This window comes from Rhagoletis zephyria, unplaced genomic scaffold (genome assembly GCF_001687245.7).
Source record: "Rhagoletis zephyria isolate East Lansing unplaced genomic scaffold, Rhagoletis_zephyria_1.1 Rzeph_scaffold_06604, whole genome shotgun sequence".
Classification (NCBI taxonomy): domain Eukaryota; kingdom Metazoa; phylum Arthropoda; class Insecta; order Diptera; family Tephritidae; genus Rhagoletis; species Rhagoletis zephyria.
In genome coordinates this window covers 15593-31265 of record NW_016163687.1, presented here as the reverse complement: position 1 = coordinate 31265, position 15673 = coordinate 15593, and the positions used below count along the sequence as shown (strand labels likewise).

At 33.8% G+C, this 15673-nt stretch overlaps 1 protein-coding gene across 1 annotated transcript in view; it reads left to right on the top strand.

The window, feature by feature from the left end:
* Positions 1-2008: 2008 nt before the first annotated feature.
* Positions 2009-15673, top strand: part of LOC108373333 (protein furry-like) — a gene marked incomplete at its 3' end in the record, with an annotated part of 24193 nt that continues 10528 nt past the window's right edge. The window contains exon 1 of the mRNA XM_017629206.1: positions 2009-2154. Coding sequence (XP_017484695.1) covers positions 2012-2154 — 143 coding nt within the window. The remainder of the gene's footprint in view (positions 2155-15673) is intronic.

Here is a 15673-nt window from a genome sequence, read left to right as displayed (position 1 = left end):
AAAAAAAATTATTCAAATCGGTTCAGAAGTTCTCGAGTTTTGACGACCGTGACATACGAACACAACATTTTTATTGATATAGAAGATTTACTTTATTAAAGTTAACAACTTTATAAAATATTAATTTTTATGAGAGAACAAAAAAGCACAGCTACACAGCTTTGCACACCACAAACCAAAATTCACAATTTTACACCAAGTTATACACCAGGGTGCTACTTGAGTGTTTTATTGAGCTGCTATTTCGGAGATCACCACACCTCCTCCTGAGGCTTTTTCATCGAGTTCACTGGGGTTCGTACTAGTGACTCCGGCTTATAGAGCCAGTGGTCTACCCACTGAGCAAAGTTCACCATGTAAACCGTTGTTAAGTTTTTCACTTTTTTATTTGTCAATCCAACTACAATACAGGACCTCTATTTTGCTGATATTTAGACTTCACCATGTGCTTGTTGTTTTCTGCACTGTTTTTTTTTAAATTAAAAACGGCGTCAAGATGAATAAAGTTGTTGAATATGATAACTGTAATATAAATAAGCGTTAAAAATTACGATTTTTCTTACATAATTTAGGCTTCGCTAGGCATCGCTAGGCATCATCGGATCTGGCTGGAAAAATAGGCTGACTTCCAAAACGTCAATTGCTTTGCATACGTACAATGTATAAGGTTCCATAACATCGAACTACAAAATATTGACAACGTATACTGTTCCAAAACGCATCCGAAAAGTTATCGAAACGCAGCGCTAGAGCAATCAGCGCATCAGAAACAAAGTTGATGCTTCGTTTTTTATTGGTTACCATTGGTGTTTTAGAAATGGACAATTCAGAGAAAATGTTCATTGCTATATTGAATATTTAAAATATACAATGTATATGGTTGCAATGTGTCGCAACTTGCATATGAAAACAGTTTGAATGCCGCAGTGTAACAGTTTCCAAACATTGTATTGATACGTTTTGGAAGTCAGCCATACGTTATTTAATGTTTTGAGAACCGAAAATTTATGGATTAATAAAAATTTATGGTCAATCTAACCAATCATGCGTACATATTTTTAGTACTATTTGCCTCTAACCATATGACCAGGGAACGGATTTTTAGGACCTAACCTATTAAAAAGGCAAAATAAAGTAACCAAATATGCTAGAAAACGCAAAATAAAAAAGCGAAATAGGCAGTAGAAGGCACTAAAAAAAGAGAAAAACCGAAAAATAATCAAAAATACATTTGTTTTAGAAATGTTTATTTTACAAGTAAAAAGAGAAAAACTATGAACTTGTTTCATTATATGAAACACTTGTACTTTGAATCGTTGACTATTTTTACCGACTTCCAAAAAGGAGGAGGTTATCAGTTCGTCGGAATATTTTTATTTTTTTTTATATATGTTACCGCATAACTTTGGACCACGTCAACCGATTTCGATAATTCTTTTTGCATCGGAAAGGTAGTCTCTCAAAGGTGGTCCCATACTAATCCGATCATTGGATCATGAAATATATATATACATATATTTTTTGTTTTTAAGTCGTTTTTTTTGCTACAAATTACTTGTAAATTTTCGAGTTTTTAACTCACAAAACTTTAATCTCTATAATTGTAGTAACATTGAAACACAAGACTTTTTTTTTAAGTTTTCTGGCAACTTTTTCATTCGATTTGCGCGAGAAAAGTGTTGAATGTACTACACGTGCGCTCGACGTGGGTTAATACAAGTGGCACCCAATTTAAGTATGGAACGGTTAAACTTTCATATTATCAGGAATAAGGGCTTTTTCCTTGCTCTTTACAATTAAAGGTAGAAAAGGCAACATCAAATGTGTATATATGTAATCAGGGAAATCTAAATCGTGGACATTCTAAATCGAATGTGCTCAATCTCTTTAGCAGCAATAAGGCAATTTGCATAAAATCCGTTCCCTGCGTATGACATTGTATATCAACCTTCAATACCTCCAATTTTAGATACCTATTTATGTACTGTCTTGTATGTTCAACAGGGATTTAATGGAAGAGCTTGTAGTTTATATACGCGAAGCAGTCGACAGAAAACAGGAGAATATGCGACGTCGGCGTCGGCGTGATGCCTTGCGCTTGCAGCTAGTACGTGTGCTGGAAAAAATTGCAGAAAATGGCACATTTGGCGTAAGGTAAATAGATGAATAAAGTAAGCGTAATACGAGGGTCATTAAAAAGTCTTTAGTATCCGGAACACTAATGCCATTTGGGTCGGTCTGGCATTTCTATCGTAAAATTGGAAATTTTTATCATTAACGTGCTCAGAAATTTTCACAGTACGAGCGCTTTCTGTGTGATTTATAGCTACTTCAAAGTTAAAAGTAGAAAAAAAGGTTAATATAAAAAAAAAGATTTTGGTTGGATGATTGCTTACAACTTTCGCCGTTGATGAACACAAAACAGTGAAAGGATAAACTTATTCCTCCTTAGGGTGAGGAAACACCATCAAGGCCAGTGTCTAAAATTGGTAAAATGCATCCGTACTTCGTTCGACGGTGAACATTTAGAAGGTCGCCTAATATCGGTTAGTGCGCCAGAAAACATGAACATTGTACGCAGGGCGATATAGGCGATATAGATCGTCATGGCACATATTAGTTGCGTTCCAGATGCTTTTCTTGTAAATCCTGTTTGCGGGTTTTTACAGGAAGTCGTTCCCGGTCACCACCTTCCGTAAGGTTTAGTAATAGCGAAAAGAGGTTTTCCTGTAAATCCTGTAAAACCTGCAAATCGTGAAGCAAATTGAACGCAACTATTGTGAGATTAGGGGGCCCTATGCATTCACGCTATACCGTTAGAAAGCTATGTACGCGCAGTATACCATATGATGTGGCCATTGCTAAAACAAAAAAATGCTCGCGTCAATTAGTGGATACAAACGCTGTAAAAAAACAAGCAGGCCATGTCCAGACAGTTAAATCACATTGTAACAGGTGACGTTACTTAAGTATATGTGCAGAAGCCAGCAAAAAAGGATTTTTCAACAAAAGGAAAAAGAAACCAATTTGTTCGCGCAAAGATGCGCTTCGAAACAAATGGTCGCTGGTTTCTTCACTATAACGGTCTTTCATCAAGCCAAAGCGAGCTTTGAAACAAATGATTTCTTAGGTACTCAAAACATTAATTTGAGGGGTCATCTGTCGTCGAGTCCAGGGCTCGANAAAGATGCGCTTCGAAACAAATGGTCGCTGGTTTCTTCACTATAACGGTCATGTCTTTCATCAAGCCAAAGCGAGCTTTGAAACAAATGATTTCTTATGTACTCAAAACATTAATTTGAGGGGTCATCTGTCGTCGAGTCCAGGGCTCGAAATATCACATACGATATCGTATTACTCGTTACGTAAAAACAAATCCCAATCAGCTTTATACGACTGGCGTATCACGTAATTTTCTCTCATACGGTTTTCGATCCGTGAACGGATGTTACGGATTCGAGTCCACATTTGCGAACTAATGGCTTTCTTATTTCCATATATCAAGGTCCATTTTGTGCACAACGCTTTTCATCGCCATCGCTAGTTCAAAAAATATGTTTTTCAGTTACCGACTTCACTGCGGGAAAAGTTATACACCAACGCGTGCAAAAGTGTATAAATCATGCTGAAAGATATATTGAAAACCAATAAGACCATTTCTACCGACAAAATTTGTTTCTTTTTTAGGACTTTTTAGTGATCCTCGTGTATCAATTTATCATTAGGTATTTATAATACTTATAATCTAAACTTCTATACGTATATATACTATATATATACTATATACTTATACTAATTATATGAAGAGAAGTCCCTTTTTTTTGTAACAGGTAATCTCGCGAACGGCTGGTCCGATTTTCATGAAATTTTGTATACAAATAGCTTTCGGTAACCACGGTAGGTGGACCAGGGACCGGTCTATTCGAAAAAATCTTATTATAGTCCGATTTGCTTAAAATTTAGTACGTAAGTAGCTTTTTAGCATATATTAGCATATATGACCCATTTTTTCCGGGAGGTGGTCCAGGGACCGATCTATTCGAAAAAATCGAATTTACGGTCCGATTTGCTTAAAATTCGGTGCGCAGGTAGCTTTTTAGCATATATTAGCATATATGATCCATTTGGTCCGAGAAGTGGACCAGGGACCGATCTATTCCAAAAAATTTATGGTCCGATTTGCTTAAAATTCAGTACGTAAGTAGTTTTTTAGCATATATTAGGATATATGGTCAATTTTTTCCGAGAAGTGGACCAGGGACTGATCTATTCGAAGAAATCGTATTTATGGTCCGATTTGCTTAAAATTCGGTACGTAGGTAGCTTTTTAGCATATATTAGCATATATGATCCATTTTGTCCGAGAAGTGGACCAGGGACCGATCTGTTCGAAGTAATCGTATTTATGGTCCGATTTGCTTAAAATTCGGTACGTAGGTAGCTTTTTGCCTGGATAAGCTTATAGATTCCTGTTTTCCAATTTTCATGCAATTTCGAATATAAATAGCTTTAAGTAACGACCACATCAAGGGGCGAATTCGTCACTAGGCAAGATTTTTTTGCGCCAATCAGAAACAACGGATAGTGTCAAAATATAATTATAATATACTAGCAGACCCGGCGAACTTCGTCCCGCCCAAAATGTTTATATATTTTGTTGAAACTTTTTGGTCCAACATTTTCACCAACAATTCACGTTTACGATTGTCATTGGCACATTCGTCTGCTAGGATTGGTCATTTGCCGCTTTAAATAACCTAAGGAAAGTGTTATATCCGTAAAGAAGTTCTTGAAATTCTCCAGTTGTGCGGCATTTCATAGCACGGTTATTCGCAAAGCGAAATACATTTTTTCCTCTTCACTCCCTGGCGACAACAATGACCCGGTTCTATAGTGAATATCCTTGAAGCTTTACAGTCTAGTTGGTGGCAATTTCAAAATGGGTGCGGATCAATGTTCTACAGAAATGTAATATACATATACTTATTTCAGACGAAAGTTTGAACGCATAATAATATTGGAAAATCACATCCATTGGTCCAATCGCAACGCAGGAGCGTTCGATATACTCAATGGTGCAACAGGTCGATTTAATCTGACCTTCACGGCCCCTTTTCTCACTTGGCTATTTTTAGTAACAACTCGACTTCAGTACCATTTGGAAGCACGTTTTTGCAATAGTATTGCATACATATTTCAAATATTAGCCAAATCGGATCATAAATAAGATTTTTATCCATCCATCCAGAGACCCACTCAAATACACAAAAAGTTTCGCTAAAATCCGTACAACCATTTAGGAGGATTTCACTCACAAACACACCTACAGAAGAATAAAAAAATTCATTCAAAGATAGCTAAAGGTCGGTAGGTTTGTAACCATTAATTGAAAATTTCTGGCATGGACGTTTTGTGCCTCCACCTCAAGCAATTAATATTAGTCGTTCTTCAATCCGTGCGCTCGAAAATTCCTCGGGGAATTTAAGTTTCTAAAATAAAAGGTTCTAAAATAATGCCCTCGGCTGTTTCCGAGGTCAGTGAACACGCTGGGAAATTTTTTTTCGATGTGGCCCTTATACCTTGAGATATTCAGCCTCATTGCGTAAGTTATAAATTTGAATCGTTTACTGTCGTGCTGAAATAAGTAAACGACGAAAATCGTCGAAAACTAGGCAGTGCTGCCAAGTTTTTCCGTTTTAATACACTAGTCGAGTGGAAATTTTGGGCAATGACATGCAATTTTCGATACGATTCGACTCTCGAAAAAACGACTTGCATCCGAAACGACTCTCGCAATAAGGCTGATTATACAAAAATCGTGGAAAAAAAACAGAAAATCCGAATTTTGCTCAAAGGTTGATTATTTCTTCGAAAACAAATTTCTGATTTCTTCTCATTGATGATAAGTATTTACAACCAGTTTTTTTTTGACAAACAAAATAAGTGTTCGCAAAGAATTATGAATTCTTTACTCCTCTATATGTATATCGGTAACATACATATATCTCTATGCATTGCTAATGCTTGAAACACATTCAAAACGACGGCCAACGGACCACAGCTGTCAAATTATTTTAATACGTGCTCTTATGTAGATAAATAATTTGGCGGCTATAGAACTACACCGCGACTGTGGTTGTGGCGAGCTTAGATCTATTTATATTTTTCCAGCGACATATAAGGTTCTTCTTTTTCTTTTATGTCAAACTGATACAAATTCATGTCGCTGTCGCGTTCAAAAAATTCATGTCACTATCGCCAAAGCGTTTAGATAATGAAGTATTGAAAGAAGTGAAACTTCTTAAAAAAGGTGTACTCACGAAATTTGATGTGTAAACATATGTTTACGGCCCGGCAAATCATTAGGCGATTGAGTTACATACATAGGTTTGGTTAGAAATTAAACATTAATTTCATTTCATGTTATTCATTTTCTGATATATAATTTATTTATTTATTTTCCGGTAACATCCCCTTATATTAACTCGCCTTGCTAGCATCCTTTAGATCGGGTTGTAATGGAAGTAACTAAATGGAGTGAACTGTCACATAATTATCTATTATATGTTTAACAAATAAATGCAAATGTTTATGATGCAATCAATAGATCCGTACGAATTCGCCGCGATTTGTTACGATTCTCCCCGAGCAATATAACCAAGACTCTAAGTGACGTACACACTTTTTTTTGCAAAAAGCATTTATTTAAGTTGAAAGAAGATAAATTCCTTAATTCGGCATTTTTTCTTACTCGCTTTCTATCTTCCAAGGCGAATTTATATATTCTTATCACGAATTCATATATTCATGTGGTAGCAAAAGTATAAAAACATGAAATGACTTAACAAATTATACGCACAATTATCACGTTTATGCGTAGTCCAATTCACGAAATCATTTCATAGATCTGAGTAAAAACTCCATTTCGCGTAAAATGGAAATCATGAAATGGTGTCCATGCACTCAGTTTATAAATACTCAAACGCATGAAATGATTTCATGAATTGGCATGACAGCATGAATTACAACAAACACATCATTTTGACATAATGCAAGCCTTAAACGTTGCAACCGTTGGTTCAAATCGATCCGAAATCAAGTTGTACGTTTTGCCCCCAAAACATTCATTCATTGTAAAATCTAATTTTTCATAGTTTCGGCTTACATTTATAAAATGCAACAAAAGCGCGTACATATTTCGGCTGAGTTATCCACTTTGGANACATTCATTCATTGTAAAATCTAATTTTTCATAGTTTCGGCTTACATTTATAAAATGCAACAAAAGCGCGTACATATTTCGGCTGAGTTATCCATTTGCCATATAATGACTTTGTACAACATGGCCATTAATGTAGCAACGAGTGGTACAACTTGCCATAAAATCAAAATTTTTTTGATTTTTCATACAACCAAAACACNGTAAAATCTAATTTTTCATAGTTTCGGCTTACATTTATAAAATGCAACAAAAGCGCGTACATATTTCGGCTGAGTTATCCACTTTGGATTATTTAGAGAACAAAATAAACGCAAAATATAATGACTTTGTACAACATGGCCATTAATGTAGCAACGAGTGGTACAACTTGCCATAAAATCAAAATTTTTTTGATTTTTCATACAACCAAAACCCAAACTCATTCAACAGGCCCACAAACGGTGCAATCTAGAGCAAAACATCACCAAGTTGAATCAACGGTCGCTACCACTGCGAATTTAATAAGGTGGTGTTAGCAGTATATAAGTAAAAAATTATACTAACAAATTATACGTGATATTCATATTGTCATTGGTATGAATTACAACAAACACATCATTTTGAAGTAATGTCCTCCACGGCGAAAAATTCAGATTCGCCGATAACACCACGTTATTAAATTCGCCTTGGTCGCTACATTTGTGGCTTCCTTTAAGAAACACCGGGGCGAAAATTTCACTGCTCCTGTATCACTACCTCTTATATGAGTTCGAGACAAATTCATTCAAGGTGATCGCAGGAGCACAAAAACTACTCTAAAAAATTATACGTACAATGACAAACATGAACAAATATANGCTCCTGTATCACTACCTCTTATATGAGTTCGAGACAAATTCATTCAAGGGGATCGCAGGAGCACAAAAACTACTCTAAAAAATTATACGTACAATGACAAACATGAACAAATATAACATAATTTTTGACAATCAGTACAATTCGCATTGATATCAACGAGCAGCGTTGCTATCTGTAATTCCATTGGTTTTCGTTTGTACTACATATCGCTCACCGTCTTCAAAAGAGTCACGACTCAAAATAATACGTTTGTCAGAAAATGCGAAAAACTATTTCTTAGCACATGATAATCATATGGGCTATATGCCCTTGCACATAATCTCAAAAATGGCAAATTTTGAGTTGCGACTCTTTTGAAGACGGTGTGCGATATGTGCATATCTACATGTACACAAACTTACCCTGCAGCAAGTCAAACTGGTGCCGAACTTGTGCTAAGCTAGCCGGAGAGGCACGGCACTGGTTTTTCATCTATCCCAACTCAATGCTTTCAACTCATGATCCAATAATACAAGATGTTATCGGTTGGCAGCTTCTCGCTCTAATTCCGCCATATTGACTGTCTTAGGTGAAACAGTGTTAGTTCTTTAACAATTCTTTGCCTAATAATATAGTTGAATGTTTTTTTATGTTTTCTCGNTTTAACAATTCTTTGCCTAATAATATAGTTGCATGTTTTTTTATGTTTTCTCGGTATACACATTTTGTTTTCTTAAAAAGGTATTTTATCTTATTTTATTTCATTTCATTACGAATATACTATAAAAAAAGCAAATTTTGTTTAGAAGAAAATATGAAATTTTATGTTTTTCCCCCAAATGGGGATTAATTTCTTCCCGTTTTTCTTCTTATTCTACTGAGCTAAGGCAGTGTCAAATCCAGCTGTCACAACTGATACCACCTTGTATTATTGCATCATGCTTTCAACTGTCTTTTTTAACATGGCGATGTCCTGCGAAGTGACAATTGTCGCCCTCAGCAGAACTTTTGAACTTGTTCTGAGCTGACTCTGGATGGTTCTGAGAGAGTTCATATAACAACACTTCCTAGATAGTTCAAAAATGGTCATCTCCGGGCTAGAACAAATGTGGTTAGTTTTAAGCTGGTTCTAAGAAGTATAGTATAGAGCCTTTTCTTTAAATACTGTAATTAAATAAGGACGCATACAATTTTGTAAATAATAAATACCTCATTTTATGATTAATTACTTGTTTTGCCATAATTTACTTTTTGAGGCAAACTGTGCTTTAAAATTAGAAACATAATGTGTCAGTTATTCCTTCATTTTCTAAAACTGTCATTCTTAAAAATACGTTATATTTGTTGCGTATCGGTATTTCTGTGATACTTATAATTAAAAATCTAAACTAACCGCCCAATTCTGTGTTTTCTTGATAAATTTTTTGTAAAGAAATTTTATCAAGATTTTTATCAAGAAAAAGCTTCCTTCGAATTCTGTGTCGATATTTATAAAACAAANATGTGTCAGTTATTCCTTCATTTTCTAAAACTGTCATTCTTAAAAATACGTTATATTTGTTGCGTATCGGTATTTCTGTGATACTTATAATTAAAAATCTAAACTAAGTCGCTTGAAAAAATTAGAAAAAACGGTGATATATTGAATGCTTATTTGTGATAATTCATAATTAAAAATCTAAACTAAGTCGCTTGAAAAAATTAGAAAAAACGGTGATATATTGAATGCTTATTTGTGATAATTCAGCATTAAATTGTATTAAATGTATTGAAATGTAATACACAAACTCTCCGGCATCTANAATTATAAAGATTTTCAATTTATCAAGTGCACAGAATCGGGCTGTAAGTCGCTTGAAAAAATTAGAAAAAACGGTGATACATTGAATGCTTATTTGTGATAATTCAGCATTAAATTGTATTAAATGTATTGAAATGTAATACACAAACTCTCCGGCATCTGATAAGAATATATTGAATTTTGAATATCTTATAACTTGAGAACGGCTTCACTGAATTTAACAAAATTTATGTGGCATATTCGATCTATCATGCAGATGGTTTATGCCAAGTTTGCCCGAATTCGGAAAAGGGGGCGTGGCACCACCATACTAACTAAATATAAAAATAAGTGAACGTTTTCGGTGTGACCATATAACTTGAGAACGGCTTCACCGAATTCAACCAAATTTATGCGACATATTCGGGCTATTCGGGTTTATGTGAAGGTTACTTGAATTCGGAAAAGGGGGCGTGGCGCCTCTATTTTATATATAAAATTTATTGAGTTAGCTTATAACTTGAGAACGGCTTCATCGAATTCAACCAAATTTGTTTAGCATATTCGGGCCATCATGCAGATATTTTATGTAGAGTTTGCCCAAATTTGGAAAAGGGGGCGTGGCATATGTATCTTATGTATAAAAATAAGTACACGTTTTTGGTGTGAGCTTATAACTTGAGGACGGCTTCACCGAATTCAACACATTTATACGGCATATTCAGACTATCATGCAGATGGTTTTGCACGAATTCGTAAAAAACTCATTCAAGTCCCAAATTTTTTTTTTTCAAATACCCACACATCTTAATTCAACATGGAATGACACGCGTTTATCTTACCTTCCTCTTTCATACTTTGTATGAGCTTATTCGCAAAGAAATTAAAAGGGAGAGAAAATACCTTACCAACGACACCTCATAAGTCTAAATTGGGAAGGTTTTGGCCGAGTTATTCAAGTTTTTGTTAAACCAGTCTTTGAAAAAAGGTCAAAAATAGCATCAAAAATCTCATTATGATTCCGTAGAAAAATGTTTCCAAATTNAAAAGGGAGAGAAAATACCTTACCAACGACACCTCATAAGTCTAAATTGGGAAGGTTTTGGCCGAGTTATTCAAGTTTTTGTTAAACCAGTCTTTGAAAAAAGGTCAAAAATAGCATCAAAAATCTCATTATGATTCCGTAGAAAAATGTTTCCAATTTTTTATGCAAACATTTTAAGCTTAAACCGTTTAGTAATCTGAGGTATATTCAAAAAAAAAAATATCTAAAAATAACTTTTTATTAATAAAAAACTAAATTTTTAGAGGTATTTTCAAAACAGTTCAGCGCACGTAAATCTTAATATTTTTGCGAGGTATTTTGGTGGAAGTCTTAAAATGTAATAGATTTTATAATTCTAGTGGAAAACAGTACCAATGTTTTTTTGGATGGGGAGAGATGCAGTCTACTGTACATAAGTTGACTATGATTACTGGGCCGTGATATCATCAATGCCACTAAGTGCTAAAATTTTCAGGCAATAGCCTCATGCGATTATCGATTATATTTTTTGTGAAATATTTTATTTTTATCAGTATTTTTCTTTTAATCAAAACATGTTGAATTAAAAGTGAAAATAAAAAAATATTTTGCCAGAACCCTGCCATAACATATACGATTTATATTCAACAATTTATATTGAGCTCGAGGCCGTTTTTTAAATGAAAATTTATTGTGGAAAAGCAACAATAATTTGAAAAAATGGTAGAAGTGATAGCTATTTCGGAAATCACCACATTTCCTCATCAGACTTCTTTCAGTAGGATTCGAACCGACGATCCCACTGACTCAGCCAGTTGCCTATGCACCGTGCTAAGTACGCCTTGTAAATTATCGTTTGCTTTTTTCCACTATTTTCATTTTTGTTATGCCAACACAATCAAGCGCAGCTATTCCGCTGCAATTCACTTGATCATATGGTTGTTGGTATTGTTGGTTTGTGCTAATAATTCTATTTTTTAGAAGGTTTTAGGTGTGCTCGTCCTTAAGTTATTTTGTTTTTTGTTATTTTTTTGGCCTTATAACAATTATACTCAACAATTTATATTGAGCTCGAGGCCGTTTTTTAAATGAAAATTTATATATTTAAGATGCTTTTCCACAATAAATTTTCATTAAAAAAACGGCCTCGAGCTGGAGGAAGCGTATGCAATTCCCACTGCGTCTAGCATTTGCCATGTCAGTCAACAAGGCACAAGGACAAACTCTTCAAGTATGCGGATTGAATTTGGAGGAGCCGTGCTTTTCGCACTGGCAGCTATTTGTGGCCTGTCAAGACCCAAGATGGAAAAACAAAAAATGTTGTATATCCAAATGTGTTGGATTAATATTTAAAATAAAAAATCAGAAATTTTGAAATAAAACAAATGATAAATTTTCATATAGACAAGTTCCAGGATTTTTCTCTCATTTTTCAATATTTTTCAATATTGGGTGTAGAGAAGCACACCGGGGTACCGCTAGTTCATAATGGTTTTCATGCTAAATATTTTTCGTAATTTTTTATTTAAGGATGACTCACAAGGATTATAGCCTAAACATATAAATTCACGTTTCCATCTGTCAATATTTTAAATCAAAGTTAAAAGTATGTAGTTCTATAGCCCATTAAACTTTAGTATAATTTATCGCGCTGATTTGCGTTCTTTTTACGCACGCTCTTGAATGTATTCTCCTATTTAAATATTTTCGTTTAAGATAGGTTACACTATACTGCACTAAAATTTGATGGGCTACAAAACTGAATACTTGAAATATTCATAAAAAAAGCTCTGATTAAAAGGTTTGAAATTTGAAGACGGTGTTAGAGTTCTATAAAGTTTGCAGCACAGTTAGGAATTCGAATTTAAATGCTTTACGGAATATGAGACATAGTTAAATTAAAAGTTAANTGAAATATTCATAAAAAAAGCTCTGATTAAAAGGTTTGAAATTTGAAGACAGTGTTAGAGTTCTATAAAGTTGGCAGCACAGTTAGGAATTCGAATTTAAATGCTTTACGGAATATGAGACATAGTTAAATTAAAAGTTAACGAAAAATATCTATGAAACGAAATGAAAAACATAAATTAAAAAAAAAAAATCACAGCATCGCTATATATTTCGGGTGCTCAATGATAAATTTACGTAAGTACAGCGTCGGTCATATCAATACCACTCCCATTTCAAAGCGAGATTGTTTACCACTTTTGTTTTTTTTTTTTATACCCGAGCGCACTTGCGCACAAGGGTATTATAACTTTGTTTATATAACGGTTGTTTGTAACAGGCAAAACGAATCGAGATAGATATAGACAAATGTATACATTAATGATCAGAATGAAAAACGAAATCGATTAAGCGGTGACTGTCTGTCCGTCCGTCCGTCTGTGCACACGATAACTCGAGTAAAAATTGAGATATCTTAAACTTAGTATGTGTACTTATTTTCGGCGTAGGACGAAATCGGACAAACCACCATATAACGGTAGTTTTCAGAAATACGAAAACTGCGATATTTTAGTAACTACTGAAGATTATTCACTCAAAACGGACATTTACAATCATTTTTAGGCGAAAAATAAGAATATTATACATTTTTGGAAAATGGGCGTAGCCACGCCTACTTATGATTACACGTGTATATCTTGGGAACCGCGCCACCGGCACGGTTGTTGGGCTTGGTACAATATACCAAANTACGAAAACTGCGATATTTTAGTAACTACTGAAGATTATTCACTCAAAACGGACATTTACAATCATTTTTAGGCGAAAAATAAGAATATTATACATTTTTGGAAAATGGGCGTAGCCACGCCTACTTATGATTACACGTGTATATCTTGGGAACCGCGCCACCGGCACGGTTGTTGGGCTTGGTACAATATACCAAATGGCTGAAAATTTTTAAAATCGGACAATAACCACTCCCACATCCCATATGGCTAATTTATTCAAAATTGATGTTTGCAATAATACTTTAGCACAAAATACGTTTTTGATAAAATATTGGAAAATGGGCGTGGTACNTGGCTGAAAATTTTTAAAATCGGACAATAACCACTCCCACATCCCATATGACGGTAATTTAGAGAAATACGAAATCTACGATAAATACCGAAGCTAATTTATTCAAAATTGATGTTTGCAATAATACTTTAGCACAAAATACGTTTTTGATAAAATATTGGAAAATGGGCGTGGTACCACTTATGATCACATTTATGTATCTCGGTAACCGTTCGACCAATTTGTACCAAACTCGGTACGATTATTTTGCTTCCCACATTAAAGCAAAATGCTGAAAATTATTGAAATCGGACTAAAATTACGCCCACTTTTTAGGTAACGCTAAATTTCAGAAATGCTTGAAACTTTGATATTTCAAAATTTAAGGAGGCTAATTTACACAAAATTGACAACAACAATTCCTTGAAATGAAGTAACATTATTATGGAATTTTGGAAAATAGGCGAGATACCGCCCACATATAACTACATAAGTTAATCGAAGATGTTTTAAATAGGGATAATCCACCCCTGCTTATCAAGTAGCGGTAGTTTTCGGAAAGGTGAAAAAACTATATTTGATACTTGTGCCGGGTATCTTATGTTCGGCTCCGCCGAGTTTAGACTTTTTTACTTGTCTTTTTTTTTAACCTGATTAAAAGGTTGAAAATTTTCANGTAACATTATTATGGAATTTTGGAAAATAGGCGAGATACCGCCCACATATAACTACATAAGTTAATCGAAGATGTTTTAAATAGGGATAATCCACCCCTGCTTATCAAGTAGCGGTAGTTTTCGGAAAGGTGAAAAAACTATATTTGATACTTGTGCCGATCATGAAAAATCGTTAAATTTTCCTTTGTCTTGTATAAAGTTTGAGAACACGGTGTTATATGATTTTGTTTTAAGCATGATCGATCATTTTTTTTATAAAATAATAACAAACCAATTTTAAGTCGCAATATATTGTGACTATTTAAAAAGGAAATCGTGTACACAGACTTTTGCTCTGAAGTGGAGCTTAATTAAATTTTATGGTTATATTTTGCATTAAATTTTATACGTACGTATATATGTATAAAAATGGCATTAATGTTGCCAATAATTACTGTTGTGGAAATATTTTAGCAGTTGCCCCATAAACTAGATAATTACATATTAAATAAACGGAAACAGTTTATGTGTATGAAGTTAGCGAAACAACATCAAGCAAAAAATGTCGCATATACCCATTTTGCCGTTCTAAGATGAGCTAGTTTACTTTTGAAAAAAAAAAAAAAAATTTTTTTTAAGTAAAAAAAAAAATNACCCATTTTGCCGTTCTAAGATGAGCTAGTTTACTTTTGAAAAAAAAAAATAAAAATTTTTTTTAAGTAAAAAAAAAAAATTTTTTTTTGCAATTTTTTTTTTTCAATGTTCAATAATTTTTAGAAGAAAAGGATAATAATATAATAGAAAAGCAAACCCGGTTTCTTTATGTACCACTTTGAAATTTGAACAAACAATAATCTCCATGGTTAAAATTCAAAAAATTAAGCAGCTTCCTTATCACAATCAAACGACAAAATCAAAAACAGTTTTAATGCACAAAACCATTCAAACGGGAAATTGTGTCACAAAAAAAAATGTTTTTATTATTTTTAACCAAGTTTTAAACCCATTTCCAAGTCCCTATTTTTTTTTTAATAATTCTGTTAAAAAAAAAAAATTAAACGACAAAATTAAAAACAGTTTTAGTGCACAAAACAAGCCAAACGTCAAATTATATCACAAACAAATTAATTGTTTTTATAATTTTTAACCAATTTTTAAACCGCTTT